The sequence below is a fragment of the Corylus avellana genome, chromosome 1 (assembly GCF_965113065.1).
Source record: "Corylus avellana chromosome 1, dhCorAvel1.hap1.2, whole genome shotgun sequence".
Lineage (NCBI taxonomy): Eukaryota > Viridiplantae > Streptophyta > Magnoliopsida > Fagales > Betulaceae > Corylus > Corylus avellana.
In genome coordinates this window covers 5,660,738-5,688,108 of record NC_142490.1, presented here as the reverse complement: position 1 = coordinate 5,688,108, position 27,371 = coordinate 5,660,738, and the positions used below count along the sequence as shown (strand labels likewise).

General features: G+C 36.6%; 4 protein-coding genes across 5 annotated transcripts; all 4 read left to right on the top strand.

The window, feature by feature from the left end:
- The first annotated feature begins 153 nt into the window (after positions 1-153).
- Positions 154-4,537, top strand: LOC132171076 (bifunctional 3-dehydroquinate dehydratase/shikimate dehydrogenase, chloroplastic). Its single transcript, XM_059582292.2, has 11 exons — positions 154-244; positions 583-815; positions 1,406-1,511; positions 1,616-1,834; positions 1,931-2,277; positions 2,504-2,567; positions 2,751-2,856; positions 2,945-3,088; positions 3,240-3,388; positions 3,712-3,874; positions 4,012-4,537. The coding sequence occupies exons 1-11, from the start codon at positions 224-226 to the stop codon at positions 4,053-4,055; spliced, it is 1,596 nt and encodes a 531-aa protein (XP_059438275.1). The 5' UTR covers positions 154-223; the 3' UTR covers positions 4,056-4,537.
- A 6,076-nt stretch (positions 4,538-10,613) lies between these two features.
- On the top strand, positions 10,614-15,360 carry LOC132172268 (uncharacterized). Its single transcript, XM_059583740.2, has 3 exons — positions 10,614-10,699; positions 11,445-11,604; positions 11,744-15,360. Exon 3 carries the CDS (start codon positions 11,866-11,868, stop codon positions 15,277-15,279), a length of 3,414 nt encoding a protein of 1,137 aa, XP_059439723.2. The 5' UTR covers positions 10,614-10,699; positions 11,445-11,604; positions 11,744-11,865; the 3' UTR covers positions 15,280-15,360.
- Positions 15,361-16,502: 1,142 nt separating this feature from the next.
- On the top strand, positions 16,503-19,755 carry LOC132171831 (Ribosomal L18p/L5e family protein). Of its 2 annotated transcripts, none has more exons than XM_059583234.2 (3): positions 16,503-16,540; positions 17,688-17,883; positions 19,179-19,755. In XM_059583234.2, the coding sequence occupies exons 2-3, from the start codon at positions 17,773-17,775 to the stop codon at positions 19,629-19,631; spliced, it is 564 nt and encodes a 187-aa protein (XP_059439217.1). In that variant the 5' UTR covers positions 16,503-16,540; positions 17,688-17,772; the 3' UTR covers positions 19,632-19,755. The 2 variants fall into 2 exon arrangements, with proteins under 2 accessions (XP_059439217.1, XP_059439218.1); XM_059583235.2 differs by lacking the exon at positions 16,503-16,540 and adding an exon at positions 16,582-17,156.
- An 825-nt stretch (positions 19,756-20,580) lies between these two features.
- On the top strand, positions 20,581-26,906 carry LOC132170299 (uncharacterized). The gene is made up of 4 exons (XM_059581225.2): positions 20,581-20,716; positions 22,977-23,775; positions 25,386-25,502; positions 25,592-26,906. Exons 2-4 carry the CDS (start codon positions 23,017-23,019, stop codon positions 26,471-26,473), a joined length of 1,758 nt encoding a protein of 585 aa, XP_059437208.2. The 5' UTR covers positions 20,581-20,716; positions 22,977-23,016; the 3' UTR covers positions 26,474-26,906.
- The last annotated feature ends 465 nt before the right edge of the window (positions 26,907-27,371 follow it).

Genomic DNA, 27,371 nt, shown 5'->3' with positions numbered 1-27,371 from the left:
TTTGAAAATTATATAACCAAAAACCAGCTAACGGTCGTATTTAGAAGACAGGAGGAACTCAATAGGCATGATGCTACGACAGCCGACTGATCTTCCTTCTCCTATATATATGCACCTAACCCCGCCCACCAAACACCCTCTCTCTCTCTCCCTCCAATACGATAAGCAAAAACCTTCAGCGGCTCGCCACCTTCTCTGCTCAAGCATCAAGCTCTGACGCGCAATGACTCTCGGCAGCGTTCCGGTAACACTTCACTCTCACTGCCTGTGTCTGTGTACGTTCGTGTGTTTGTTTTTCCGTTTTTTGGTCGATTGTTAAGAAAGTTGACGGAATCGAAAGAAAACAGAGATGGGGTTTTGGGTTTAAATGTTCTTGTTAGTTTGGATTGTTTAAAACTGTAAAGGGTCGCGCAACTGAGTCAATCATTCATGATGGGGGAAAAGTTGATTGGGGGCATTTCATTTCTCTCAGTTTGGTTTCTGAGAAAACCAAGGAAATGGATACGTGTGCTTGTGGAAATTGTACAATTGAGTTTTACTATGTCCTGTTTTTTATTATTGTTGTTGTTGGTGTTCTTGTAGTTGGCTACTCCGGATCTTCAAATTGTGGGTGGAGCTCGAAGGAGTTCGACGCTGATATGCGCGCCAGTAATGGCGGAAACAGTTGATCAGATGCTGATTCAGGCAAGAAAGGCCAAGGAACTTGGGGCTGACCTTGTTGAGATTCGATTGGACTTCTTGAAGAACTTCAGTCCAAGACAGGATCTCGAAATCTTGATTAAACAGTCTGCTTTGCCCACTCTTATCACCTACAGGTAAGCAATGCTTCAAGGAATGTGTCCATTACTTTATTCAGTATGTTGTGCTCGATAAATCACGGTCCGTCTCAAAAGCTTAAGTTTATAAGGAGAGATAAATTTAATCACTTTATTATACTTCAACATTATTCCTCATGTGTGGACTCAGACTCTTTCTTAATATAAATCACCACTTATCTCAAAAGCTTAAGTTTATAAGAAGATATAAATTTAACTAATATAATTTATATTTTAACGGTGCTAGTTTGATGCATATATGCTCTTAGTTTGTGTTAGATAGGTAACCAAATTTCCCATCAGATTAAATTTTGAGGACACTTGATAACCAACATGATTGAAAACTGTTTGTCTGAAAGGTCCTCTGTTTGAATTTTAGGAAGCCCCTTTGACTATATGTTCTCTGCTCTGGTTTTCTTTAAATTATTTATGATGTAAATTTTTGTCCTTTTTTTTTGTTTTGTTTTGTTTTTTTTAATTTTTTTCTATCAAAACATTTAAAGTTCTTCTCTCATGTTATGTCTTAACTAGGTAAGAATTTCTTCCAACATTTTTCAGTCTTTTTAATAATACTTCCCTTGATCCTTTAGACCAAAATGGGAAGGTGGTCAGTATGATGGTGATGAAGGCAAGAGACAAACTGCACTACGTCTAGCCATGGAGTTGGGAGCTGATTATATTGATGTTGAGCTTAAGGTAAGCATAATGGTGTTTAAACAGTAATTGCTTCTGGTATTGTAGATTTTCCTTGACAATTCCAATGAACAACTTACTCAGACTCTTAAATTTGCCTCTTGAAGGTAGCTCATGATTTCTACAATACTATTCAAGGGAAGAAACCTGAAAAGGTCAAAATAATTGTCTCTTCACACAACTATCAGAATACTCCATCTCTTGAGGAAATTGGCAATCTTGTGGTAAGAATACAGGCTACTGGAGCTGATATAGTGAAGGTTGCAACAACTGCTGTAGATATCACAGACTCTGCACGTGTATTTCAAATTCTTGTGCATTCTCAAGTAAGTAACTTATGCACTATATTCATGCTTATTGAACGTTAGGATACTTCAATCCCTGTGTCTTTTGAAGTGCTAAATTATTGAATGAAATTGTAGGTCCCTATGATAGGAATTGTGATGGGTGATAGGGGCTTCATTTCAAGGATTCTTAGTGCAAAATTTGGTGGGTTTCTCACTTTTGGTTCGATTGAGGCTGGGGTGGTATCAGCTCCTGGGCAACCAAGTATAAAAGATTTATTGGAATTATACAATTTCAGACAGTTGGGGCCTGATACCAAAGTACATGGTGTCATTGGGAATCCTATTGGACACAGCAAAAGTCCTCATCTGTACAATCCAGCATTCAAGTCGGTCAATTTTAATGGAATCTATCTGCCTCTGTTGGTTGATAATGTCGCAAATTTTCTCAAGACATACTCATCTCATGATTTTGTTGGATACAGGTAAAATCCCATTTCAGAAACTTCAAAACTTAAGCAACCTTTGGAAGTGGACTTAAGTTGTAAAAATTTTAAAAAAGATAATGCAATTAGTCACACAAATTTTTTTTTTTTTCTTTTTTTTTTTGTGGTTTTTTGAAAGTTTCAAAAGCAAATAAAGGAGTTCAAAATATATCGAATTACTAGATTTTCCATAAGTTAATGTAAATAATTGTTACTTGAAATGCAGTTATACGATTCCTCACAAGGAAGCTGGGTTTAACTGCTGTGATGAGATTGATCCAATTGCCAAGGTATCCAGTTATCTCTTTACTTCAGAATTCTTTTTATTTATTGTCACTGCACTGTTTGTCAATACCATCATCATCATGAATCAATATATTTAAGTTTGTCTGGAAGTTTTTTTCTTTTCTTTTTAACCATCTTGTCAGTGGCATGCATGTTGAATATAATTTCTTATTCAATTTTCATTTCAGGAAATAGGAGCTATTAGCTGCATGATCAAGAGACCTGATGGGAGGTTAATGGGCTACAATGTGGACTATCTTGGAGCCATTGCAGCTATCGAGGAAGGACTTAGAGGTTTTGAACATATTACAAGCTATGAAATATTCTGTTCAACTTTTGTTGGGGGGTCAGGTTTTAACAGACCAACTTTTTCTATATGCAGCATCAAATGGTGCAAGCCGCGTATCTGGTTCTCCCTTGGCTGGTAAACTGTTTGTCGTCATGGGTGCTGGTGGTGCTGGAAAAGCACTTGCTTTTGGTGGAAAAGAAAAGGGAGCAAGAGTTGTAGTTGCCAATCGCTCATATGGTGAGAATCTTTGATTTTGTGATTAATATGTATTTGATGACTTTTAATAGCATTAAAAAAAAAAAAAAAAAAACATGGTACAATGATAACTGAGTTGAACTTTTAAGGGTGTCTTAGATGGTGAATAATTTTTTATTCTTCTGACTGCTAGACAAAGCCCAAAAACTTGCCAGTAAAGTTGGAGGACAAGCTATAACTCTTGCCGAATTAGAAAATTTCCATCCAGAAGATGGGATGATTCTTGCAAACACTACATCTGTTGGAATGAAACCAAAAATTGAAGACACACCCCTTGCCAAGGTTTGCCTCCTTGTCATTTTCATGTTTTATGTTCTGTCAGTGATGCAATGCTGGACAATGTGTGTACATATAATGGATTCGAGAGTTTAACTATATGAAATTGGTTTGTTGAAATAATACTCTCTCGAAAAATGCTAAGAAAATTTTATGTTCAATCTGCAGCATTTGTATACAAGCTCTTGTTTCCTTCAAAATTAAAGATTGCTTCTTGAAATAATGTACACAAATATCAAATAGGCTATAATGGTATTGGTGCGTATTAGTAGTTAATCTTCATGTGATGAGTAATATTTTGATACCTCTTTCTTTCTTTGTCTTGGCAGCAAGCTCTGAAACACTATTCTTTGGTTTTTGATGCCATTTACACACCAAAATTGACCAGACTCTTAAGAGAAGCACAAGAGTCTGGAGCCACTATTGTTTATGGGACAGAAATGTTCATTAACCAAGCATTTGTACAGTTTGAAAAGTTCAGTGGTTTGCCAGGTAAGATGAAGCAACAAAATCATCAAACCTCTGACTCTCTGCATCAAAATTTTTATATATATATATATATATATATATATATATCCTCACTCTTTTCTTTTATCTTCTCATCATCTTTCCCTCAATTTTTCTTGCAGCACCGAAGCAACTGATTAGGGACACTTTGGCAAGAAACACATAATCACTGCAGCTGAACCTATGTTTCTCCACTAGAGCTATTTCATTTCAATTCCTAAATGTGCCATCAGCTGTTGCATTATTCTGTTGAAACAATAAGATTTTCATTTTTGTATTATGGAATGACTTGTGATCATGAATATCAAAAGTTGTCAAGCTTGCCTTATGCCGTGTATAGGCAGCCATAGATAGGGCATGCAGTTTCACGAGAGAGGATTCATGTAGCCAATTCTAAATTTTTGGGACATTCTTTTCCAATCAAGTTTAGAATAGTATGGGGTCATTTGCCTCTCTTTTATTCAGATTAATTGTCCAATAAGATATGGATTTCTGTTGTAGCTAGGTTTATTAGCTTGTCTAGAAAAGATAGGTTGAACCATGTCATGATCGAAGAAACTCGTAATAAAATGTAAATTGTGGAAGAAAAGTGAAGAAGAAAAGAAAAAATAACACAAAGAATTTACAGGTGGTTCAGTGTTAAACATCTACATCTACCACTAGGGATAAGCCCAAATGGCTACATCTTGCTCTTATTATTTGCTGAAATTTATAATATAAGAGACTCATATTTATGAGAGAATTGGGGTAGGTGAAGATAATACAAGTATGGTAGATGGAGATAATATCAAATCAAATTTGAATACAATCAAATCTCATTACCTAAAAGGTAAAGAAATTTATAGGCCTAACCCATCTCATAAAATCGGTTCAATAAGAGAAGGTTGTCCACTCCTTATAAACATACACAAGGTCTTGTCCACAAGCAATACCCTCTCTCGCGTGCGGTTGATACTAGAAGAAATTTGTGAGCCTAACTCATCTCATAAAACCGGTTCAATAAGAAAATGTTGTTCACTCCTTATAAATATATTCAATGTCTTGTTCACAAGCAATGTGGGATTATTTCTCAACAAAAGATAGGAGATTACATTCATATATTCTAACATCCCCTCAAAATGAAGGTAGAAATTCGTGAAACCTTGAGTTAATTTTAAAAAACAATAATAATAATAATAAATTATTATTATTATTATTATTATTATTTTTTTTTTTTTTTTGCAAAAAAGAAGTTAAAGGTGGTTAATGATAGTAGTTGGAAAATCCCCAAAATTAGTGACAGCTAGTGGTCATGGGCCAAAGATGACCAAAAACTCGCTGAGGTTGGTAGCGGCCAACAACAATGACCAGAGATGGTATCGGCCGGCCACGGTGATCAAAGATGAGCCTTTAACAATAATAGGTTGAAAATAGGCCAAACAATGAGCCAAAACCTATTGTTTTCAACATAAAAGGATGAAGGCATCTAACTGACATGTCGTTTAGAAAAAAGAAAGATGAAGTACCTAAACGACTTGTCATAAATTAGCAAAGAAAAAAATGAAGTTGTCAGGGCATGGTGGAGCGTTGAGGCGCATGAGACGTGTGCCAAGGCTGGCAAAAACTTCTTACATGTGTTGGGCACGTGAGACCTCCGTTGGGGTTGATTTTTGTGGCGTCGTAGACTCGTATAGATCAACCGATAATTTTTCGATTTATGTGGTTAAAATCTTGATAAGATTCTCTGAAGACAAGAATCTGAGACAACAAGATTATTGAACTACAATGAAGAATCCCCAAAGGGGATGGGGCACCGTCGGGAAAATGAAGAAAACAAGAATGCACAAAGCTATTAAGATTGAATATTGGCATTAGCAGAAGGCTCTCACACCATGAAGAATCTCATAATAAAATATAAATTGTGAAAAATAAAAATAAAAAATAAATAAATAAATAAAAGAGAAAGAGAGAGAGAAATTAACACAAGGGATTTATATGTGGTTTGGTGTTAAACACCTACATCCACCTCAGTAGAGAAGATACCAAAAATGGCTAAAACTTGCTCTTATTCTTTGATAAAATTTACAATACAAATGACTCCTATTTATAGAAAAATTGTGGTAGGTGAAGATAATACAAATATGGTAAGTGCAGATAATTTCAAATCAAATTTAAATATGTTGGTTTTTGAATTGCCATATTCAGTGCAAAATATATTCATCTACGATACATACGAGGTGTTGTGTTCAGAGAAGACCTAGAAAATATGGTTAAGCCTAACTAATCATAATAGAAGATATATGATGTGGTTAAGTTTAATTAAATCAAGGAAATGAGCAAATCGGAATTCTTTAATTAGAGTTAAAATCGGATTTGATTAAATTCAGTATCATGCACACGTATCAATATTTGAATCATAACTTTCGGATTAAGAATCGGATTGAGGTCAAACCAACGGCATTGGAAATCTAACTCAAACTTATACAAATCTTTGTGAAATAAGATTTTTGTAATTTGGAGGTTTCCAATGCCAAAATTGTCTCGGAAGATAAGGATAAAAATCTGAACGAATCCTATTTCAACTAGTACTAGGTTTTCTTCCTATTTCAACTAATACTGGGTTTTCTTGTAGTCTATATATAGAGGGGTATTATGCACAAAATTGTAAGGAATTCCACATAAGAATTTCATGTGCTAAGAGAGCGTTTAAGATATTGAGTGGAGTTAAAGGTTGTGCTTTCATCACAGGAGTTCAGGTTTTGGGAGAACTACTGCGGTAACGGGCAAGTGGGTTGCTTGTCTAGTACACGGCATTGTCAGTTGCAAAGGTTTCGTAAGTATTGACATTGTGTAATTTCTCATTATTTTATTGTGTAATTTCTCGTTATTTTATTGTGAGTGATTTCATAGGTTTGGTTGCCCCGTAGGGGTTTTACTTTTAGAGATTTCTCTAAAAGGTTTCTTCTTCGTCACCAAAATATCTGTGTCTCTTTGATTTATTGTTTTATATATTTTGGTGAATGATTAATTGTGATTGTTTAATTTGAAGAAATTCATAAAGCTATGAATATTAAATGCGGAAACAATAAAATAGGAATAATAAAATAGACAAGATATTTATGTAGTTCGGTCTATGACCTACATCCACAGATAAAGCCTAAGGGCTACCTTATGCTTTTATTCAATGATATTTTTTACAATACATGGGGTGGATAAGTTTGGTAATCAAATCAAAGTAATTTGATTACCATCAAATCTAATTACAATAAAATCAATCAAATTTGATGATAAAATCAAATTTAATTATAGGAGATTACAATCAATTACAATGAAATCAAATCTCCTAATATTCTCTAACATAATTTTTAACTCCACGTATTATTTACATACACATATTCAACCTGTGGCGTCCCACATCACCTGGGTATGGAGATGGAGATGTACTTAAATATATACTTACATCCTTAATGACAACAACGATATCATTATGCTTTTATTCAATGATATCTTTTACAATACATGCGGTAGATAAGTTTGGTAATCAAATCAAAGTAATTTGATTACCATCAAATCTAATTACAATAAAATCAATCAGATTTGATGATAAAATCAAATATGATTATAGGAGATTACAATAAATTACAATTAAATCAAATCCCATAATATTTTCTAACATAATTTTTAATTCCACATATTATTTACATACACATATTCAACATGTGGTGTCCCACATCGCTTGAGTATTACACCCTTTATGACAACAACGCATTTTAAAGTCGTGATGGTCATAATCTCAGCAGAGCTTTGCAGTTAAGCGTGCTTCTGCGAGAGTAGTACCAGAATGGGTGACCTTCTGAGAAGTCTAGTTCGGGAGAGTCAAAAGTGGACAATATTATGTGTCATTAGGGTGGAGTGTTACAAATGGTATCAGAACCATTACCCAACCTAAGATGGGGGAGCGTGCACAAGCCCATAAAGATCGTTAGCGGCACTCACTAGGACGCCAAGAATGGGCTAATCCTATGAGGGTCGCCAGCAAGGACGCCGGGTACTAAGAGGAAGTGATTATGGCGTCCCACATCGCCTGAGTATGGCAATGGGGATGTACTTAAATGTATACTTACACCCTTAATGACAACAACGCATTTTAAAGCCGTGATGGTCATGATCTTATTAGAACTTCGCAGTTAAGTGTGCTTCTGCGAGAGTAATATTAGGATGAGTGACCTCTTGGAAAGTCTGATTCGAGTGAGCCAAAAGCAAACAATATTGTGTGTCATTTGGGTAGGGTGTTACACAACCCCCTTCTAGGAGTCGTTTATACACTTTTCAAAATACAATCAACAAAAGCCTATGTAATTGAAAGATAGGGCTCACGCCTCAAAAACAACATGTTAAAGTGATCCTTTCCTATTTTTGTATTTTTAATATTTGATTTTTTATTTAAAAATCTTTCTTCTCACCTTTTTAGATTCAAAATTACAAATTAAATTTTTATATTCAAATTTTTCTAACATCTCATTTTCAATTAATAATATGGTTAATCTATTTAATATTTTTTGTGACATTGTTCATTTTAGGTAGAATTTTATTAATTTTAATTTTGAAAAACTTATTTCGACATAAGTAACTATAACATATATTGTCAATAAAATTCTATAAGCGATACATGTATTTGTAAAATAATCAAGTCTTTTTATACAATTTAATATGTCAACTGGAGCATTTTCTTCTATTTGGGGTCTGTTTAGGTTAGCAATTTCAAAAAGTGCGATTTCAAAATAGTTATTTTAAAAAAAATAATTTTTAAAAACATAAATAAGCATTTAACAAAATCACAATTTGACCTTTAAAATTACAATTTAACATTTAAAAAATAGTGTGTTTTCAAAAAAGCACCTATTTATTTACGTACGATTTGAAAATGCATATTTTCTACATTTTTAAATCGCATTTTTTAAAAAACGCAATCCCAAACAATCTATTTTATAAGATTTGGTTTAAAATCGTACTTTTTATCTATGAAATTGCAATGCCAAACATACCCTTATAAGTTTTCTTTTAGAACTTTTAGTTTTGAAAATAATTCTAACCCATCAATCATATTTTTATTTGGTTTCTTTATTTGCTTTGTTTCAAGAATGGAACATTCATCTTTTTAGCGTTTATTTTTTTCCCCATTTTGAACTTGCAAAGGAGATGAATGGTGTTTTCCCATCTTCTTAGCATTTAATCTAATATTCAAGAGTGACTTTATGCTTGATTCCTTATTCAATGCTATTGATTTTTTTTTTTAAGCCTTGTTTCAATAATGAAACCTTATTCGCAAGGCCCCCCAAGAGATAGCTTAATCTGCTGGGATCACGCTTAATTAAGCGGAGGTCACTACTTCAAATCCTCCTCTCCCCTCGGCAGACATGTAAAAAAAAAAAAAAAAAAACCTTATTCTCAAAGGATAGCTCAATCAGCTAGCATCACGCCTTATGAAACGGAGGTTTGAATCCCCCTCCCCATTTTCCTCCCTTGTGGGGACATGTCAAAAAAATAAAATAATGAAACGTTGGAGAATCAAATGATTATAAAGTTTTCTCTAATTACTTGTTTACCATAATTAAAAGCTTTAATTAAAGAATATTGACAAAAATTAAGACTTTCTTTAAATATTTATTTTATGGAATAAATATTTATTAGTAATTAATAAATTGGAGGCATTAAGCGGCTACCTAATTCTCTAGAATATAAAATCAAAGTAGAAGACTCCGAGATAAACTCTAGTCTCTACTCTAACTTGAAGATAAACTATAAACTTTACTTCTAATAAACTAAGGCAATAGAGACATATTGCCATAAAAACACTGTAACGTAGTGCTACAAACTCAAACTCTTAACTAAAATAGATAAGTCCCACATTATGTATTATCATAACAGAGTCTTCGTGTTTGCCATCGTTAAGGTATATTGCAAATTTTGTATGCAATCTTTAATTTGGGAGGAAATTAATACAATTTTTAATTTCGTAGAATCGTTGCAAATTGAGTGTTAATTTTAGAAAATAATTAAATAAAATATTTTCCAAATGAAAACCCACGCATCCAATCTAATATGTGACCAATCATGTACATCAAATTAGAAAAAAAAAAAAAAAATCATGTAAATCTGGTCCGTCCATTAGTGGATCTCATATAAGATTCACATGGACCCCACATTGCAAATAACAACAGTCAGCAAGGAAAAACTATACTTATTTAATTATTTATTGGGAAAGTCTAGTCATCCTTCTCTCATCTAATTTTTTTTTTTAAATAACTATTGGGATTTCTAATTTATCATCCCATTTCTAATGTTTTTTAATTTTAAAATTTGTTTAGTGTATCGTCCTAATTTATTATTGGCTATTGGATTGCAATGTCTCTTTTACCCCAAAAAATAAAAATAAAAAAAAATATTTTTAAAAATATTTAAATTTTTGAGAAAAAATAAAAATTAAAAGAGTAGTAGGAGAGCATTCCAAGAATAATGATAGATTGAGTGGGTAAACACTAAACAACAACAAATTTACCTATTTAAAAAAAAAAAACAAAAAACAAAAAACAACAACAAATGATTTAAAGAAAACAAATCCCTGTTTAGAAAAAATAAATAAATAAAAAAATCCAAGAAAATTACACAGAAACCAAGCGCTGTCCTTTTCCTTCAAAAGAAATAAGAAATCTGCTTCACTTTTTCTCTTCCCGCTACTCTTTCCCCCTCTTTCTCTTTGACCCAAACCATTACATAGTCTACATCAACTACACTCTCTCTCTCTCTGTGCGTGGAAGCGTTTTCTTCACTGTAAGTATGGTTAGGTTTCTTTTTGAACTCTTCTTTTACATAAATGCCCTTCGTTTCGCAGTAATTTACTTGCATGTGTCCTTGCATTTTTGTTTCTATGTTAATCTTATTTTTGAATGTTCTCTTCCTAGGGTTTGTGTTTCTTTTTTATTTTTTATTTTGTCGAATTTTAGGTCTCTTTATGCGTTGTGTTTGTGTTATAATGTGCTTTTGGTATTGGATGCAGATAATCTAGGGTTCTGATGTATATATGTGTACACTGTTTCTTTGTGTTTGAACTTGTTTGGTAGGTGAGAAAATGGAAGGAAACGGATTTTTTGTTTCTTGATAGTTTTTTTGTTAGACTCAGTTCAGGGGAACTTTGTCTTTTTTGGTTTCTGTAGTTGAGGTAGAAGTTCTGATTCAGCATCTTGGTTATCTGATTTGTTTTCTTACACTTTCGGAGCCACCAAACGGAGAGTTTTTGCTTTCATGCGTGAGGTAGTTGTTATTCTGAAAATGGGTATGGCCTTTGTTCTCAGAAGTTGACTGGAATTTTTACATAAGGGGGTCTTTAGGGCTGGATTTGCCTATTTTCCTCTATGTGAATGTGGTATTTCCCCTTATTTATATCTGAAATTATATAACTGGAACCATTGGACATTTGATTTTTTTCCCTGGTTACTAGTAACATTATGTTATTATCTTTCTTTCTCTTGTAGTCATTAAGTGATACTGATTTAATATATCTCTATTTGGGTTTCAGGTCTGAAATCCAGGGTGTGAGGCTCTGGGGCTCGGGTTGTACTGTGCATCACTGGGGGGTTTATTTGAAACTTTTTGGCTCTGAAGGCCCAATGCTTAGCGTATAATTTATTTAGTGGCTGTCCCTGCTTCGTGTTGCTTTGGTGGTTGTTACTTGTATGGTGGGTAAGCTGCTATTTCTGTTTTATATGTTAATTCACAAACACACACGGACATGGGTACATGTAAATACATATTTGTTGATAAGTACACAATTGTTTGGTGGAATTTGACTGAGCCTGATGGCCCGTGCTCTTGTAGGATGAGAATTTTGGATGATTGTTGGATTGTGAAGAGACAGGGCAAGAGAATTTGCCCTTTATGGTTCATATAGTTTATTTTAGATAATCTAGGTGGTTAATTCATTGAATTTCAAACCAATCATGGAGTGCAACAAAGATGAGGCCATCAGGGCTAAGGGCATTGCAGAGAAGAGGATGCAGAACAGCGATTTTGAAGGGGCTATGAAGATTGCAAAGAAGGCTCAGCAGCTGTTTCCTGAGCTTGAGAACATGTCTCAATTGCTTGCAGTCTGTGAGGTTCACTGCTCTGCACTAAACAAACTGTATGGGTCAGGAATGGACTGGTATGGAATTCTTCAGACTGAAAAGTTGGCTGATGAGGCAACCATCAAGAGACAGTACAGAAAGCTAGCACTGTTACTTCACCCTGATAAGAATAAACTTGCTGGTGCGGAGGCTGCTTTCAAGCTGGTTGGGGAAGCTCATAGGGTGCTCACAGACAAGGCAAAACGTTCTTTATATGACATGAAATATACGTGCTCATTAAAACCTACAGCACCAATGCCACCACCCCCTCAGTCGAATAAGAACTCATTTGTCAAGAAACAGCCTAGGGTGGAAAATAATCTTCATAGCTTTCCTTATCCACACACAAATTTGGGGTGTTATCAGCCAGTACCACCACAGCAGACATTCTGGACATGCTGCATCAATTGCAATATATGGTATGAATACCATAAAGATTTTGCGAATAAACACATATCTTGTCAGAGTTGCTTAAAACCCTTTATTGCCCGTGACTTGGGTACTCAAGGTGTGCCAGTAGGAACTCCCCGCCAACAATTTCCCAATCAGAAAGTAGCTTCAAATCAGGGGCCGTCCAAAGTAACCTCACAAATTGATGGTAGAAAGCCATCCACTATGAGATTTCCAGATAGATATGTTGGGTTAGATCCATTTTCAAAGGCAGGAGGCACTGCTGAGGTTCATGGGGGTTCTAAAACTGAAGTGGAAGCAGATCGACATGTGGATGTGGGAAGGGGGAAGAAAGGTGTTGAAGTGCCTAAGTCTAATGCAGCAAAGTCCAGCAAACCAGGATCATCAAAAAAAGGGAGCAGGAAGAGGAGGAAGTCGGCTGTGGAATCCATTGAAAGGTATGAGGCCGGAAGCAGTGATGTCAATGACAAAGGTGTGAGTATTCACAAAAATGGTAGTAATCCTTCTGGAAAGAATTCTGGAAATGATAGGAGATCGTCAAGACAAAAGCAAAATATTTCTTTCCAGGAAAATCTTAATGATGATGATGATGATTTTGTGAATCCTCCCAAGCGGGGATGCAGATCATTCAGTGTCAGTGATGAGGAGATGAAAGAAGCAGCTGTGGATGGTGGGGAATGTAACGATGATAATTCAGCTCCTTATGCAGCTGAGGATAGACATAGGAAAGTGGTCAAGCAAAAAGCAAGTGCCCCTGAAGAAAGTTTGCTAAACAAAAAGAGCAAAACTGATGAATATGACATGGAAAGAGAAGAAGTAGCTAATTCAGATCATGATGATAGGAAGTCCAAAGCTGACGATATGCCTGAAGCGAAATCTGTCAGTAGCATTGAAGTTCCCGATCCAGAGTTCAGCGATTTTGAGACTTGTAAGAAAGAAAAATGCTTTGCTGTTAATCAAACATGGGCTCTGTATGATCCAATAGATGGCATGCCGAGATTTTATGCTCGCGTCAAGAAAGTGTTCTCCCATGGTTTTAAGCTGCATATCACATGGTTGGAGGCTGATCCAGATGACCAAGGTGAAATTAATTGGCTCAATGCGGATTTGCCTATTGCATGTGGTAAGTACAGACTTGGTGCCACTGAAGAAACGGTCGATTGTCTTGTGTTTTCTCATCAGATGCAGTGTATAAAAGGCAGTGGTAGAGTTTCTTACTTGATATATCCTAGAAAGGGTGAAACTTGGGCCCTCTTTAAAGATTGGGATATTAGATGGAGTTCTGACCCAGAAAAGCATTTGTCATTCAAATTTGAATTTGTGGAAGTCCTGTCAGATTTTGTTGAGGGTGTTGGCATTAAGGTTGTGTATTTGGGAAAGGTGAAGGGGTTTGTTAGCCTGTTTCTGCGAACCGAGCAGAATGGAACTGTCTCATTTCAAGTTCCAGCTAATGAGCTATATAGATTTTCGCATCGAATACCATCCTTCAGAATGACTGGTGAGGAAAAAGAAGGTGTTCCCAAAGGATCTATTGAACTCGATCCTGCTGCTCTGCCTACTGATGTCAACAAGTATGATGATCCTGGTGTTGTGAAGATGGAGAATGGACGCATGGATTCTGAATCCAGTGGTTTGTATTGCAAGTCCTCAGAAAATAAAGTGGAACATGTTATGGGTTCTGACATGGACCACGCAGCAAAGAAGCATGGGCGAATTGAACCAAAACAAGAGACCTCAATGCTTAAAAGTTCATCAAGACTGTCAAACAGCACTCGCACAAATCATGCTAAAGTAGATGCCAGTCGATGTATAGCTAAAGAGGCTGCTAGTAAAGAAAATAGCCATTGCGACCTCGCCCAGCCCAAAGGAATGGCTACGTCATGTCAGGCTGATAAGGATATGAGCACACCCAAAAAATTCAAGACACCGAATAAGCAGGAGAAGCAAGATATTGAAAGACAATCCTTAAATCTTAGAAGATCACCAAGGAATTTAAGCAAGAAAAATAGTCAAGTAAATGAACCTCAATCCACAAATGAGGAGGGAACTGTTAAGCATTCAGATGATGACAAAGAAGAAAACCAATGCAGCTTCACTAAGTCCGAAGGCAGTGTTTCTTGTCAGTTTGATGAGAAAATGCGTTTAGATGTGAAGTACCTTTCTTCAGGTTGCAAAATTTCAGAAGCTAAGCTCAACGACTTTAATGGCCAAAAATTGGAAGAGAACTTTCAGCTTGATCAGATATGGGCGATATATAGTGAAAGGGATGGTTTGCCTAAGAACTATGTACAAGTTAAAAAGATTGAATCTACCCCGGAGTTTAGATTGCATGTGGCTTTGCTTAATCCCTGTTCATTGCCAAAAGACACAAATCAGTCAGTTTGTTGTGGTTTGTTCAAGGTAAAAAATGGTAAGACTAAGGTCCTTTCTCGCTTTGCATTTTCTCATCGGTTAAGAGCTGAATCCATTGGTGAGAACATATACAAAATTCACCCTAGGAAAGGTGAGGTTTGGGCATTACACAAGAACCTGAACTTCAAGGTGACACGTTCTGAAATGGGGAAGGGAGAATGTGACATAGTGGAGGTGCTAGAAGATAATGACCAGAGCACAGAAATTGTTGTTTTGTCACCTCTTAGTGGGTTTACATTAGTTTTCAAGTCTCCAAGAATCCAGAGATCAAAATCTGGTATCATTGGTATACCACATGCTGAGATTGCCAGATTCTCCCACCAGATTCCTGCTTTCCAGCACTCGGGGGAAAAAGATAGTCGCCTGATGGGCTGTTGGGAGCTTGATCCCGCTGCAGTCCCTCGTGTTATCATCTGTTCAGAGTGAATCAGCAATGGATTACACTGTTTATACATCGTCTGTCCCCTGAAACAAGTGTAAGCAGACACTTTTGCCAGTTGCCACAATGCACCATGTGGAAAACGAATGAGTTTAGGAGAAACGTCAAGTTTGATTCTTCTCTTTTGTCGGAAGCTTCAGAAGTCAACTTTTGTTGGGAGTCCAGATTTATCACAAAAGGGGTGGTTTTTTGGCTGGTTTCTGATACACCTTTTTCTTCCGTTTTTTTTTTTCCTTGCAATGTGGCTTGGCCTTTTTGATGAAGTAGTGTCTGGCTGGAGTATTAGCTTGAGTTGGCCATGATGTAACTCCAACTTTAAATTCCTGATATTTCTCAGGGTGCAGTATCTAATATGCCTATTACTGAACTAGCTCTGGAAACAACTTATGCTCCTTCAGAAAACTGGTTTGCTTGTGACTGTTGGGCGAGTATCATGACTCAGATGTTTTGGCTCCTTGTGTGTTTGAACTTCCCTCTGGTGGGAAAAAAATGATGCTCTATAAAAAAGATATCAGCCATGATAATTATTATACTTGAAACTAGAAAGGAACTATTCTTCCTACTTGCAAAAGAGGTCTAGGCACTTCATTGTTATGTATGTTGAGGAGCAAAATTATTCAATTGCTAGAAAAGTTACTAGTTGAGGAATAAAGGGTTATATGGTGTTCCCTGTAGCCTTTTTTACCTTATTCAATTAGAAAAAAAAAGAAAAGGGTTATATGGTGTGGAAAAAAAACAGTACTAGAAGTCTTTACCATGTTGGGCATTTGATCTAGTGGTATGATTCTCGATTTGGAATTTTCCCTAATTCTTTCTTTTTTTTTTCTTTTTTTTTTTTTTCAAGATTTTTCCTAAAAATTTAGTTTCAAATTAATGTATTTCTATTTCATGTGATTTATTATTTTAATAAATAAAGACATAAGGTGATGGGACGGTGACAAATTAGTTTCAAAGTTTGAAACGAAATTTGTTTAAAAAGTCTTGAAACCCTAGACCTTACCACATATTACCATCTTTGACTGTAAGGCCCAAAAGAAAACCATATATATGTGTGTGTGTGTGTCTTCGGGGAGTGATACCAAACGCTACCGTTTTTGGTCTTTGGACAATTGGACCTGTTTAAATTAAAATGATATTCGGCTTTGTTCCAACCAAAATTAACAAATACTGTATAATTGAAGAAAAACGCAGAAGGTTTGGAGAATTGGAGGCCCTCGTCCCCGTTTCTTACCGAGTCATTTTCACCAGGTCAGTCTCACGCTCTCTCCCTCGTTGCTTTCTGCTTCAAGACAATCAAATTCATCACAGGAGAGAACAAAAAAGAAAAAAAAAAGTGTAGACGATAGTTTCATGGGATAACAAGTGGAGAGACGCAGACACTGCCTTTCTCCACTCGACATAGACAGGACGGGTTATAGGCAAGTTGAGTTCCAAATCAAGGTTTTGAGGTCAGGTCTGGTCATGGGTGGTTTGGAGTTCATAGAAAATCTAAAACGTGTATAGCTAGCTGTTCCACCTGAAATACTTGGAAATTATTCTCCTGTGTCCGCGGGACGTATCCCGTTTGAAGTGGATGGTGTGGGTTTTTCAAATGCTACCAAACCAAGTTGACGTTGTCTGAATAATTCCATACTACAAGAGATTCCTCTGATTGAAAATGCACCTTTTTCCCATAAACCCCAGATCGTTAGGACGGGCGGATTCTTTTCAAAGCTGGACTTTTCACGTTGCGCGTTAGTTGTTCGACAAATTGCTCGAGTATATGTGTTCAATCTTTCACATTATATTGCGTTGCCTCATACCTTTTTTCCAATCTCATGCCTCGCATAGATTTGAGCTGGCACGGTTCTTTGCACAACTGAGGGTATTTTCTTTTCATGGGCACTGCCCAATGTTGCTTGCTTTGACCTCTTGGTGACTACAGTCTTGGCTATCTAGTATCCCTAGAATTTAACTTGTTTATGTGCCAAATGTAGTCTACAGTCGATTTTTTTCTTTGAGGTTATACATGTAGCTCTTGGCGTTAAGTTTAAATTTTTAATCTTGTGTTATTTTGTCTTCGTGGGGATTGTATTGCAACTGAAATAAATTGTCTTTGTTAGAAAGATGGTGGTGTGTGCGTGCCCCAATGAGCTAGAGCTCAACTGGCATCTCCTCCCACTAAAAGAATAGGTGGAGAGTGCAATTGTGGGTTCAACACCTACCAAGTTCACATGTAACAACCAATGTGAAAAACAGGTGTTGCGTGTGCATAGACACTACAAAAGCATTCACTATTTGTGTTGAGAATTTAATCTGTTTCAATAACGAGTTTAATGTACAATTTCAGTTATTTCTTATATAGCTATTGGCGATGGTGTTTTAACTGTTAACTTTCTTCTTTTTTTCTTTTCAGTTTTCTTTTCTCTCAGGGAGGCTGCGTTGCAACTGAAATAAGGTTTTTGTTTCTGTTAGAAAAGGGTGTTTGGCTTGCAAAAAAAATGTTGAAGCATGTACTTGGCAAGGTGTGCAACAAAGGGGTTAATACGTATGGAGGAGACAAAGTTAGGCCTTTCTTGTATGTTCTCACAAGTGGTTTCCACAATGGACAGGTACCTGATCACAATTAGCCCTGGACATTCTATGCACTATACGGAAATATAAATTGAAAGAAAAGTAAAAATAAATACTGGAACTGCTGAATCCTCTGTCCCTAATTCAGTTAGGTTTTAGAAGAGTCAAACAGTTAATTCTCTTGTGTCATGTATTATTACTGCCAGTAGCAAGTTGGAATTGAAGTAAGTGATACAGTGGGGATAATTGGTTTAAACATATTTGCAACTTGCGAGTGCCATTGAATCTGTTGGAATATAGGTGTTGGACATAGATACAAGTGCTACACACATATAGAACAAAGATATGGTGAATGTAAGTATTGATGAGACTGTAGGATGCACTCTTGTATTGTTAATCTAAGTAACTCCAAGATGTAGTCGAAACAAGGTATTGGCAGTTGGCACAAGCGTGCCGGAATGGAAGTCATTTGATGATTGTAAAAGCTTCTACTTGATTTTTGGGTTTTTAGCTTTTTTTGTACTTTTTTCTTTTTTAAAATATTAGGTCTTTCTTACTTATTTGTAAGGTTTGGCAAACTTTGTTGCCAGTTTGATGTTGAAATAATATGGTAGGTTTTTTAATGGCAAGTTATTGAAGGAAATGAACTCACGATGAAAGATGCTTAGAAACCCTTGCCAAATTAGTGACACAAAAAATCATTATGTAATTGCTTGGAGAGCTTGTACAGCCTAAGATTTTGGCTGCAATTTACGTGGGAATTTATTTAGAGAGCTAATGATATTGAGTTAGCTGCTATATAACGATTGGTAATGAATAGAAAAATATTTTGATTCATGTCAGGAGCACTTTGTTGTATCACACGAGTTACTGGATAAATAACGAAGTACAGGAACTGGAATGTTCAAATTCCTTGAACATTTTCCTTGAATTATGAACTGATAGATAGTGAAGTCCTAATTGTTTACGCCTGTTGTCACCCCTTCAAATTTGTTAATGGCTGATTTTATTCCTTCTTTGCCTGAGGGGGGATAGAAACAGCCATGGTCTTCCACCTTCATGCATTGCATAATCAGACTATATTAAAACGAAGGAGGGTGGGTTGATGGAAGTGAGATGCAGTTTTTAGGTTTGCTTGATACCATCATGATCTGCTTGTAGCTTGTAAGATGACATTACTTGCTTCCCAGCTCCTGATGATTATAAGATGCCGAATTCCCAAGTGTTAAATTTAAAATGTTTTTCCCTTAATCTGCTAAAATATTGCATTGTAAATTTGGAAAATGTCACATTTGACAAGATAAAGTTTTGAATAATGTTGTATTTTTTACAGGTTCATTACGCACCAAGAAGCTTCTTTGGGGTAGAGGATTTCCTAGATGATGACAATAGCCGGCCATACACATACCAGAAGGAGAAGAAGTCAAAAAATCCAACCAAGCATGTATCATTCAAGCAACGCACTGTAGCCTACATGGAGCCATTTACACTTGACGTTTTCATCTCAAAGCGCTTTGTGTCAGCCTCACTCACCCACAGGGTGACGAGCAAACAGGTTGCAGTTGCCGGTACCAACTCTAAAGACATTAAAGCTGTACTCAGGTCCCGATCAGATATACCTGCGTGCTTGGCTGTTGGTCGTATTTTGTCTGATAGGGCAAGAGAAGCTGATGTTTACACTGCTTCCTATACTCCCAGGGACAGGGACAAGTTTGAAGGGAAGATCAGGGCAGTGGTTCAATCCCTCATTGATAATGGGATTGATGTCAAAATTTATCTTGACTGAATTGTTGCTTTTGTTGTTAAATCACTCTTTCTTTTGAACCCCTTGAAAAAATGGTGTCTGTAATTCTAGTTTGCGATCATCAAGACATCTTCTGGGAGAATCAAAGAAAAGGAAAGTGAAAGTGCATGGCTGCCTCTCCCCCCACTCCCTCTCCTCCCCCCCCCCTTTACCTCTCTCTTAGAAATATTATTTAGTAGACTGTTATACGACTGTTATATAAATGAAATAACATTGTAGTGGAAATCAACCTTTGTAAACTTACAAGAGCTGATTTTCACTGTCATACAACTTGATTGAATGATGTCGTATAACTGTTCACTAAATAACATTATTATATAGTCGGCTACAATTATTTTATAAAAAAAATTAACGAGGGTGATGTTGCTTGATTTTGAATTCATAATTTGCAAAATTTCACGACTGTATGGACATTTTTGAATTCTTTTTTCAGTTCTTTCTAGCATGATTAAAAGCTCATAAAGAAATTTCATTTATAATATGTCTACAATTTATTCCAAAAAAAAAAAAAAATCTCATAAAGAAATTGAAATAAAATTTGTAATGTTTTGTTTGGAAGATGGATTGTAAAGTAATATATTTTATCAAATATATAAATTATAAATTATTTGATTTGATTTCACTTATTTTGATTAATAAAAATGATATTTCAAAAATTTTAAATTTTAAATTTTAAAATAAAATGTTATAGAGAAATGAGTTACTGCAAAATTTGTACTAACCGTCACAACCGTCGTAGCACCAACCAATGCTTTTTACCACCGTCGTACGCCATCGTCACCATTCACCACCAACTAATCACTCGGAATAGGATCCTCTCCTCTACGCCACCTTTATTTTATTCTTTTTGCAATTTTGCATTGTTGGCAAGACCTGGAACGTTCATTTAAAATGGACTATCCAAAAAAGAGATTTGAACCCATTCTTCGACCCGATAGAGAGGAGGCCAATATCGTAATTTCAACATTCCACCCCACCGAAGCACCGTTCCTCACCTCATTCTTGTAGTGTCCTCTGCTGAATTTCTCTCTAACGTTGCGCTCAGATTTCTCTCTCTGATTCTCCAGGTGCTCTCTCTATCTCTCTTAGGGTTTTAATTTGAACTGGTTATTTTGATTTCTTTTCTTTTTAATTTATTTTTCCAAATTTACCGGGTTCTGTTTGGTTCCGGGAAAAAGAGCCGGGAAAGGATAAATTTTTTTTTTTTTTTTTTTCGTTTTTATTGGTCAGCCAAGCAGAGTGCTGATGTTCTCTACATCTAAAATTGTCGATGCTTTAATCTTTTTTTTTTAAAAAAAGGTAAATTCATTTTGGCTTTTGAATTTGTTCCTTTATCGATATGAATGATTCGTTGGTATCAAATCTATTATTATTCACGGCTTTGTGTTGTTCATTTCGGGAATTGTTTAGATGATAGAAGAATGGGTTTTAAGTTAATGAATGGTTTCTCACATAATAGATGTAGTTCGTTGGAGGTGAGTTTTTAAAAGGAATTATTTATGATGGATTTTAGGGTTTTCCTGGAAATTTTTTACTGTGGGGATGTGTGGTGGCATTATCATGTGAAGCAAGTGGAGATAACTGTAACAGTAATGCGTTACTTTAGACATTATCGAAATTCTTATGATGAGATGACAGTTCTGGATGCATTATATGTTATTTAAATAATTATATTGTGTGCCAGAAAAAGGGTTTTTTAAATAAACTAAGAAGAAGAGGGAGGAAAAGAAAGGCAGTAATGGAAAAAGGTTTTTTTCTGCACATTTTTGCCCACTATATACAGAGATGTGTGCTGTTGTTATTGAATAGCATTGGACTTCATTCGAATTATTGTTATTGGCTAGAAATTATTGAAATTGTTATATTTCCCCGCCCAGAAGAGTGATGGTGGGAAATAACGTATCTACTGGTAGAAAAGATACAACCTTAACTTTCCTGGTGGTTTCCTGTAAAAGGTATTAAAAAGCATGAGGAAAAGAAAGAAATTAAATGAAATAAATGATCTTTGGGCTGCTGGGATGTTGCCCCCAACTATGCAAATGTGGCATGTTCCTGCTGAGACAGCGGGCCTGTCTTGTGCACTTCCTTTCTTTAATTTGTTTTTTGAATTTCTTGGATAGATTAACAGTGAATAACCCTCCCACTCCCCTTTCCCTATTTCAATGCTTTCTTTGCATCTGAGGCGTTTTTGAAGATGTCAAGTAGAATTTTGGAGATCAGATGTCTTGGAGTGACAATTGGCACCCTTGTCTGTACCTTCCAAGTTCTCATTTAACATATATTTTTGCATTTTTCCTGCATGACAGTAAAACTTACTCACTGAACAGATTTCGAGGAAATCCCTGAACTCCATCCTTGCTGAAATGAGGAAGAACTCCATATTCCAATAGGCATTTGCAGTTGTTTTCTGACTTCTCTGTAACTCTCATTCCAGGGAGCTTGATCCCTTTCATATTAGAATGTGGCATTTCAGGAAGCCCTTGATTCCTTCCATGCTTGATATCTTACCATGAATGTGGCATTTCTTGGTCATAGGAGGGGACTAAAGAAGGTGACAAGTATATTTTAAATAAGATGGTCAATGGTGATTCTGGAGGATGTAGTTTTGATTTACTCCTTTCTTGAAGGAAATTTGTGGAACTCGTGTTTTCATAGATGAGAGGAAGCTAAAATGTGAACATGGCAACTTACTTTGATTGATATGTAGGAGTATCCTTAATTTTATTGAGGAGGCTAATAATATACGAAGATTGCGCATAAATTGGTGGTCATGGGATACCTCTTACTCTCTCCCCATAAGTCGTAGTTATAGGCGTTCTGGCAGTACAGATATATAGAGTAGCACATAATGCAGCGTTCTGGGAGTATAAGGCACATAAAGACTGAACTTAGAGTCTCGCCCATTTGATGTTGTGTTGATAGCCTTTTCATATTTCTTTCTTTTTTTCTTTTATTTTTTGAAGTCAGGTGATAGGCACTAGTTGACATGGCAATGTACCTAATTTTAGTTTGATAGAAATATGATTCCCCCTTTGGCATTTATTGAATTATTAATGAGGGAAGAGAATCTTATTATGACTGAATAATTTGTTTTAGTTTTACCCAAAAATGGCAGAATTGGAAGGATAGACCTTCAGTGTGGTATTAGGTGCAATTCCAATGGAGCCATAATAAAAATGAAAAGTTTGCTGCAAATTTGTGACTTCCGTGGTTCCATTTTGTCTGTTTTTTGTTTCAGTTTCATTCCTCTCCTAATTACTTAATCCAGTTTGCTTCTGGTAAACTGAAAACAAAGAAAAACCATTTCATTGGCAAAATTCCTTGCAGGGATACATCTCGCTTGGGCAGCCTGGGCGGTTTGTGGAATATGGAACCCGAGCAAAACAAGAAGGAAGCAGAGATTCCTGTGGAGGCATCGACTGAACCAGAATCTAACATGAAGAAACAATTAGATAACAAAAACAAATCTGAGACTCTTGCAGAGGCGTCTACTAAACCAAATTCTAATAAGAAGGGATTAGAGACTCCTGCAGAGGCATCTACAAGATCAGATTCATCAAGGAAGAACACCCCAAAATCATTAAAGTCCAAAACTAAAATTGAAAAGAAGTGGAAACAAGGAAAGAAGAATAAGCATGTATTTAAGGGCAACAAAGAAAGTACCAATAATGAAGAAGATGTGAAGAAGCTAAAAGCTAGAGAAGAAGAGACAGAGAAGAATATCATTAATGAAGAGTGTAAGGATGAGAGGATCATCCAGTTGGAAAAGCACAAACAAAAACAGAGAAACAAAAGAAGGCGTGGTGGGTCAGACAGTAGCTTAAAGAATCAAAGCAACAAAGAAAAGCATGATGGCATGGAAAAGAGCCACCACAATGAGAAGAAGGAAGAAAAACTTGGTGGTTTGATCTTTATGTGCAATTCAAAGACGAAGCCTGATTGTTTCCGCTATCGGGTAATGGGTGTTCCAACAAGTAAAAAAGATGTTGTGATGGATGTCAAACCCGGGCTTACAATTTTTCTCTATGACTTTGATCTAAAGCTTCTGTACGGGATATATAAGGCATCCTCTAATGGTGGCATGAAGCTTGAGCCAAGAGCTTTTGGTGGGGCATTCCCTGTTCAGGTCAGATTTTCTTGTAGCTGATTTCTTCCACTCTAATTATTGTGGTTTTCTTTCTTTGACTAGCCTAGGCGTGAGCATGGACCCTTTGGGTCAGTTGTTATTCGGATACCAACAATGTCGATTAATGCTAGCAATTTTTGACATGATCCACGAACCCGACAAGAAATTATAGGGTTCAGGTTAGGCATAAATGGGTTCGGTGCATAAACAGGTTGACCCGCTTGGCCTATTTATGAAATTATATATATATTTTTATATAATAAATACATGTTGAATCGGTTCAAACAGTTTGTATTGGGTTAGATCAAACAGGTTAAACATGTCGCATTTAAGTATAAATGGGTCAAACAGGTTGACCCGTTTATTAAACAGGTCAAGCGGGTCGTGTTAGGTTTAAAGGCCTGACCCATTTAGCTAAATCAGCCAGGTTCGGGTTTGCCCTTATCGGGTTGGTGGGTCAACCCGACCCACTAACTCGTTTTGCCAGCCCTAGTGTCGGTTGCCGCATTAGTGGACTCTGGCCACTGAACTTGAACTGAAATCTCAGAGACCGAATCAAGCCAAATCGACTGTCCTTAGTTGGCTTTGGTGGCTGGTCCATTATTTGGATTTTGCTTTACCTGTTTGGGCCCATTACATAGAGGCTTATTTTTTACTATTGACCCTTAATTTTGGCCTTCAAGCTTGCCTCAAGTACTCCAACCAGCCTTTGCCAACTCCAAGCTCAAAATCCTTGCCAGTAGGCCTGAGATCTACTTGGACCCCATCAATCTCAATGCCATTCTCTCCCTCCTCAACCTTCTCGCCCACAAGAATACCAACATTTCCATCCACGTCTAATTGCTCCATAACTTGACCGACCCTGACAACGACAACAACAATAACGCAAATGAGGAGCCAACATGGATACTATTGAGTTGAAGACGTGTGGTGGTGGAGTTGGGTGCAAGAGGACAACGCTGGTCTAGTGGTTGTTAGGGAGGATAAAGATGAGTGAGTTGAAGTTGGCGGGTGAGAAAAGGGATTAAGGAAGCTGGGTATATAAAATAGGTGTCAGTTGAGCTGGTATTGGTTGGAACCTCAACACCCACCACTGACACCTAGACCATTGGTATTGGTTTTCAGAACCCCGGTAACCAACGTTGACATACCGATTGTTTGTAAACCAACTGATGTCAGTCCATTTCCCGTCAGGTAAGTTGGATTTTTAGGAATTAGCTCACCCCTAGTCTGGAGGAAAGAAAATGGCTCCCCAAGTCAAGCCCCAGTCCCGAAGTGCTAGTAATTTACATTGCAGAGATACTGATCAAGAATGTAAGAAACAAAACCTGTAGTCTGGCTGTAAATATAGTTTTCATGATTATATACTAATTGTTGTCCTTTCTTCACATCTGGTTCTGAACACCGGATGTTATTGCAATTCGTCATTAGTTATCATTCGATCTCACTTGGAAACATGCTTCCTGTCAGTAGAGAGGGGCACTTTGTCTTCTTAGCTCCTTTTCAGGCAGTTTCCTGAAAAAAGTGGACTTACGGAACAGCATATTTTGTGAAACAAAGAGCAGTTCGGTCTAGTCCAATTTGTGTGCTGATGACTTTTCACTTTTCAGGTTCGGTTCGGTATTAAGAAGGATTGTCTTCCACTACCTGAGAGTATTTTTAAGAAGGCAATCAAGGAAAATTATAATGAAAAGAACAAATTCAAAACCGAACTTACTGTTAAACAAGTAAGATTCACTTGTTTCCTCAGGTAGTTTGGGGTCATTGTTTCCTTTGATAATTTAGCATTTATTATGTTTCCAATTCTACCCTTCAGGTTAGGAAGCTCACAGAACTTTTCCGACCAGCTGAAGTCCGTTCGAACATGCTGCCTATCCACTCTCCACAAGTTCCTAGAGTTCGGGATAGGGAAGTTCATGAAAGAGTAAGAGAAACATTGCCGCATTCTCACATGGAAACACTTGCTAGGGATCCTTATACCAAGGGTGATTCTGTTAGTTACCCTTTCCTGTCTCATGAAAGGGATCATCAGCATATTGCATACCAAGACATGACAACCATACAGAGAGAGGAAATTCCTCGCGAACGTTACCTGACAGAAAAGGAGTATCGAGCTTTTGGGCTTCAGGGAGAGAGAATAAACTTAACTCCCCCATCTCATATTGCGCCTACCATGGAAACATACCAGAGAGACTATGAAAGAGAGCACCTTCTAAGACAGCCAGACCATATGTACAGGGATGCCATCTCTGCACACAGAGAAACTATTCATGCTGATCCTCTCTACTTGAATGAGAAAGAGTATCAGACTTATGGTCTTGTTGCTAGACAAGAATTTCCGCCATCTGCAGTTCCTGTTGCAACTGCAACATCTGCTACTGCTTTAGGCTCCTATACAAAGGATCCATACTATGCTTATCATTATGGTGCTTCATCAGGGGACCCATATAATCCCAATCTGAGGAGGCAGGAAGTCCCTTCAGGTTCTTATCCTGTTGGTAGAACGTACCCGATTGAGATGGCTCATTTACGCCGGACAGAACGTGATCAAGCAGAGGGGTTATACTCCACATATGCTGCCAATGCTCCACCGCCTTATAACCGGATGCAGCACTATCAGGGTACCCAGCCTGAAGCTGGAACTGTGCCAGTATCATCTCGGTACTCTTTTGCTTGTCTATCATTACCACCCCAGTGACTGAATTTGCATCATTCATGGACAAAGTATGTTTTTGCTTTGTCGCCAAGTTTGGTATAAATTTAGTGAATCGCAAACTAGGATTACAAAGGGTAGCACTGAGCTCTAGGCTATGATAACTGACAAAGGCTGGGTCGTATGAGACTTGCCTAGTAACTTCGGTTGCTTACAATCGTTGTTACTGCTCTTATTTTATGCTTTCCTTTGATGAAACTCTTGTTGCTTTGGGGTGTTGCAGGATAGATGATTACTAAGGATGATTGGGCTATGAACTTTCCCATTTGTGTCTAGGAACTTTTAGTCCAATCATCGACGTGTATTCATTTGGGTTTTGGTTTATGGCTCATGACGTGCAGTTGAGGCATTTTTCATTTGCATAAGAGCACTCATTGTAGTTTTTCTAAGTTTCAATATAAATTTAGGTAACCAATTTACTTTTTGCTTTCCTATTTAAATATACTAAACAATTGTTTCTCTTTTTCTTTTTTTTTTTCTTTTCTTTTTCTTTTTTTTCTATACCATTAAATTATATTTTTTTTAATTCTTTCTTTATTTCCGGGTAGAACATAGGCCTGGTTCTCTTTTCATTTCTCGGCACCTAAACAAAAGAATATAGGCTTGGTTCTCTTTTCATCTTCCATTCTCTTCGTTGCAAACTTGGAAGTGTAAGCGAAAGGAAGATGGAGAGAGAAAATGAACAATGGAGATAGAAAGAGATTTTGCGAATAAAGAAAGGATGTTGTAGTTGCAGTGTTTTTTTTTTTTTTTTAAATACATGTCCACACAAGGGAAGGAGAGGAGATTCGAACTAATGATTTCCGTTTCATAAGACGCGATTTACAGTTGATTGAGATACTTTTTAGAGATAGTTGCAGTGTTTCCTAAATTTAGAGAAACA

What these genes read in the sequence shown, in the direction of transcription:
- LOC132171076 (XM_059582292.2), top strand. Translation starts at nt 224, where the DNA reads ATGACTCTCGGCAGCGTTCCG. An exon ending in AAGACACACCCCTTGCCAAG is followed by an intron (nt 3,389 to 3,711) that starts GTTTGCCTCCTT and finishes TTGTCTTGGCAG; the next exon opens with CAAGCTCTGAAACACTATTC. An exon ending in AAAGTTCAGTGGTTTGCCAG is followed by an intron (nt 3,875 to 4,011) that starts GTAAGATGAAGC and finishes TTTTTCTTGCAG; the next exon opens with CACCGAAGCAACTGATTAGG.
- LOC132172268 (XM_059583740.2), top strand. Translation starts at nt 11,866, where the DNA reads ATGGAGTGCAACAAAGATGAGGCCATCAGGGCTAAGGGCATTGCAGAG.
- LOC132171831 (XM_059583234.2), top strand. Translation starts at nt 17,773, where the DNA reads ATGTTGAAGCATGTACTTGGCAAGGTGTGCAACAAAGGGGTTAATACG. An exon ending in GTGGTTTCCACAATGGACAG is followed by an intron (nt 17,884 to 19,178) that starts GTACCTGATCAC and finishes TATTTTTTACAG; the next exon opens with GTTCATTACGCACCAAGAAG.
- LOC132170299 (XM_059581225.2), top strand. Translation starts at nt 23,017, where the DNA reads ATGGAACCCGAGCAAAACAAGAAGGAAGCAGAGATTCCTGTGGAGGCA. An exon ending in GTGGGGCATTCCCTGTTCAG is followed by an intron (nt 23,776 to 25,385) that starts GTCAGATTTTCT and finishes TTCACTTTTCAG; the next exon opens with GTTCGGTTCGGTATTAAGAA. An exon ending in CCGAACTTACTGTTAAACAA is followed by an intron (nt 25,503 to 25,591) that starts GTAAGATTCACT and finishes TCTACCCTTCAG; the next exon opens with GTTAGGAAGCTCACAGAACT.